Source organism: Hipposideros armiger, unplaced genomic scaffold (assembly GCF_001890085.2).
Source record: "Hipposideros armiger isolate ML-2016 unplaced genomic scaffold, ASM189008v1 scaffold_187, whole genome shotgun sequence".
NCBI classification, from domain to species: Eukaryota; Metazoa; Chordata; class Mammalia; order Chiroptera; family Hipposideridae; genus Hipposideros; species Hipposideros armiger.
The window spans coordinates 2,324,435-2,326,585 of NW_017731537.1; the positions used below are offsets into that span (position 1 = coordinate 2,324,435).

General features: G+C 43.0%; 1 protein-coding gene across 1 annotated transcript in view; it reads right to left on the reverse strand.

Annotated features, from left to right (window-relative positions):
- Nucleotides 1–2,151, reverse strand: part of ABHD6 (abhydrolase domain containing 6, acylglycerol lipase) — a 48,674-nt gene that overhangs the window by 32,864 nt on the left and 13,659 nt on the right. The window contains exons 2-3 of the mRNA XM_019652772.1: nucleotides 1,440–1,592; nucleotides 671–692 (exon numbers count right to left, since the gene is read on the reverse strand). Of these exons, the coding sequence (XP_019508317.1) occupies nucleotides 671–692; nucleotides 1,440–1,558 (141 nt within the window). The 5' untranslated portion in view covers nucleotides 1,559–1,592. The remainder of the gene's footprint in view (nucleotides 1–670; nucleotides 693–1,439; nucleotides 1,593–2,151) is intronic.

Sequence of the window (2,151 nt, forward strand, 5' to 3'; positions counted from 1 at the left end):
TGTCGGCTTCAGTTTGATTTGATTTTAAAAAATGGCTTTTGTGTGTGGAGGTCCACTGTGCCTCTGCAGGAACACAGGGGGTACACAACTCTGGCCTCTCCATGTCAGGCTACACGGGAGTCTTGGCCCCAAAGCACTCCTGCTGCCAGCACTGCAAGGACAACAGCATTTAAACAGCTGGCATCCCAGCACTTCATCAATGCAGAGGTGGATACCGAGTGGGCCTCTGAAGAGGTCACCACCTCCCCAGAGAGAGCAACAGAAGAAAAGCTCCCTTCTGTTCAATTAGCTTCTCTTCAAGGATCAGAGCCTGGCTGGCAGGTGGAAAATTCCACACTCTAATGAAACAAAAGGGAGCCAGAAAGGAGGGCAGTTAAAGGGCACAAGTGCAGCTTCCTTGCATTTGTCTTTCTGGGCACAGGTGGTAGTTCTAACTTCCAGAAGTCCTAGTGAAATCTCAGGGTGCACAAAGAGGAACCGGGTCTATTTCCGTATTTCCTTCCCCAGGGGATGCATAGCATGGGGGTGGGAGGGTGATTTGAATCAGTAAATGGATTGTGGCATGAAAAGTCACTGACGCCTCATGAGAAAGTAACTCTCTTTTCAACTGCTCACCTTCTGATTCTATCGAGGAGAGAGGCTCAGTTCAGTGCTGCTGTATCTTTCCCACCTGTCTTAGATTTTGGAAAAAACTGAATGGAGACACAGAATCTTTGGTAGGTAGCAGTATCTAGGCTGCAATTGTTTGAATGGCACTTGCTTATTTTTGCTTTTTTATATTAATTTACTATTTATGGTATGTATGGCAAGCTTTCCATTTAAGGTAGTGATATTTATATTACTCTTAAAGTACATTGATTTAGGCTACAAAAAAAAAGTAACTCACTCTAGAGAAAATATAAAAGTAGAGGTGGTATGCAGATAAAGCAAGCATCATAAAGGTGGCACAAGAATGACAGAAAGTTTGGAAACATCTTTTTCTTTTTGTTACTTTAGAAATGAATGCTTTTAGAACAAATCCAAGACCATTCTGTCCTACCCATGCCATCTCCCCGGTCCTGCTCTTTTTAACTCATTTATCAGTGCACATCACTGCACCTGTCAGAGCATCACTGGATCAGAATCCAACGACCAAGAAAACTACCAAAGGAATCCCCATAAATGTGCACAATCCTCACTTAAAGAAGAGTCAGTAACTTTGGGAGTGAGGGTGGCCCCCTGGGCAAAGACGCTAACAGAAACCTGAAAGAATTTACATGGTAAGAAGCTACCACCAATTCTTCAGAAACACTCCCAAAATTCAAAAACTGATGTTTTTCAACTTTTCCGTGTGTTTGAAATAGTTCATGATAAAATGGTGAACAACATCCAAAAGGACAAGCAGAGAAGATGACACTATTATGATACGCTTGAAAACAGTAACTATAACATTAACTTACCAATAATAGATCTTGATCAGTGCTGAAGGCCACAGGAGAAACGAGGCTACAAATGCCAGGATTGGGATGGCCAGCGTCCCGCCTGCGATCACAAACATGTTCACCACGTCAAGGTCCATTCTGCTCTTTAAGGCTGGCTGGCACCTGCAGGGGCTGAAGAGGGGGACAGTATTGAGACTGTCGCAGGAGAAAAGGTGAAGAAGCAAACGGGAAAATAAATGAATCTTTTGGTAAAATCTTTTGGCTATTTATCATGTATATGTATAGCCTATTCAAAAATAAATAATAAACATTAAAAAGTTAGGAGAGAATACATCAAAACAGCAGAGTTTTCAGTGTACATTCTGATGTCTTCCTGAAGACTTGACGGACACATCTGAAGAAGAGAATGTGTGTTCCAGGAGGGCAGGGACTGTGTCCCCAGCATCTAGACTAGGGTCTGGCCCATTTCTAGGTACTCTAGGAATCATGGCTGAGCCAGGAGCCCTGCCCAGTCCTGTCTCATGAGCTCACAACATGGTTCATTTTTTCAAGGAAGGAAAAATATTTCAAGTCCCATTATCTTCCCCAATAGAGAAAACAACTCCTGCAAGAACCTGTGAGCCACCTGTGGCCCTTTGCCATCTGAGGATTCCCAGCCACGTGTGTTAAGTATGCATTTCACCAAATATAAAACAGAGAGGCTTCTTCAAGAAAGAGTACTAATATCTAG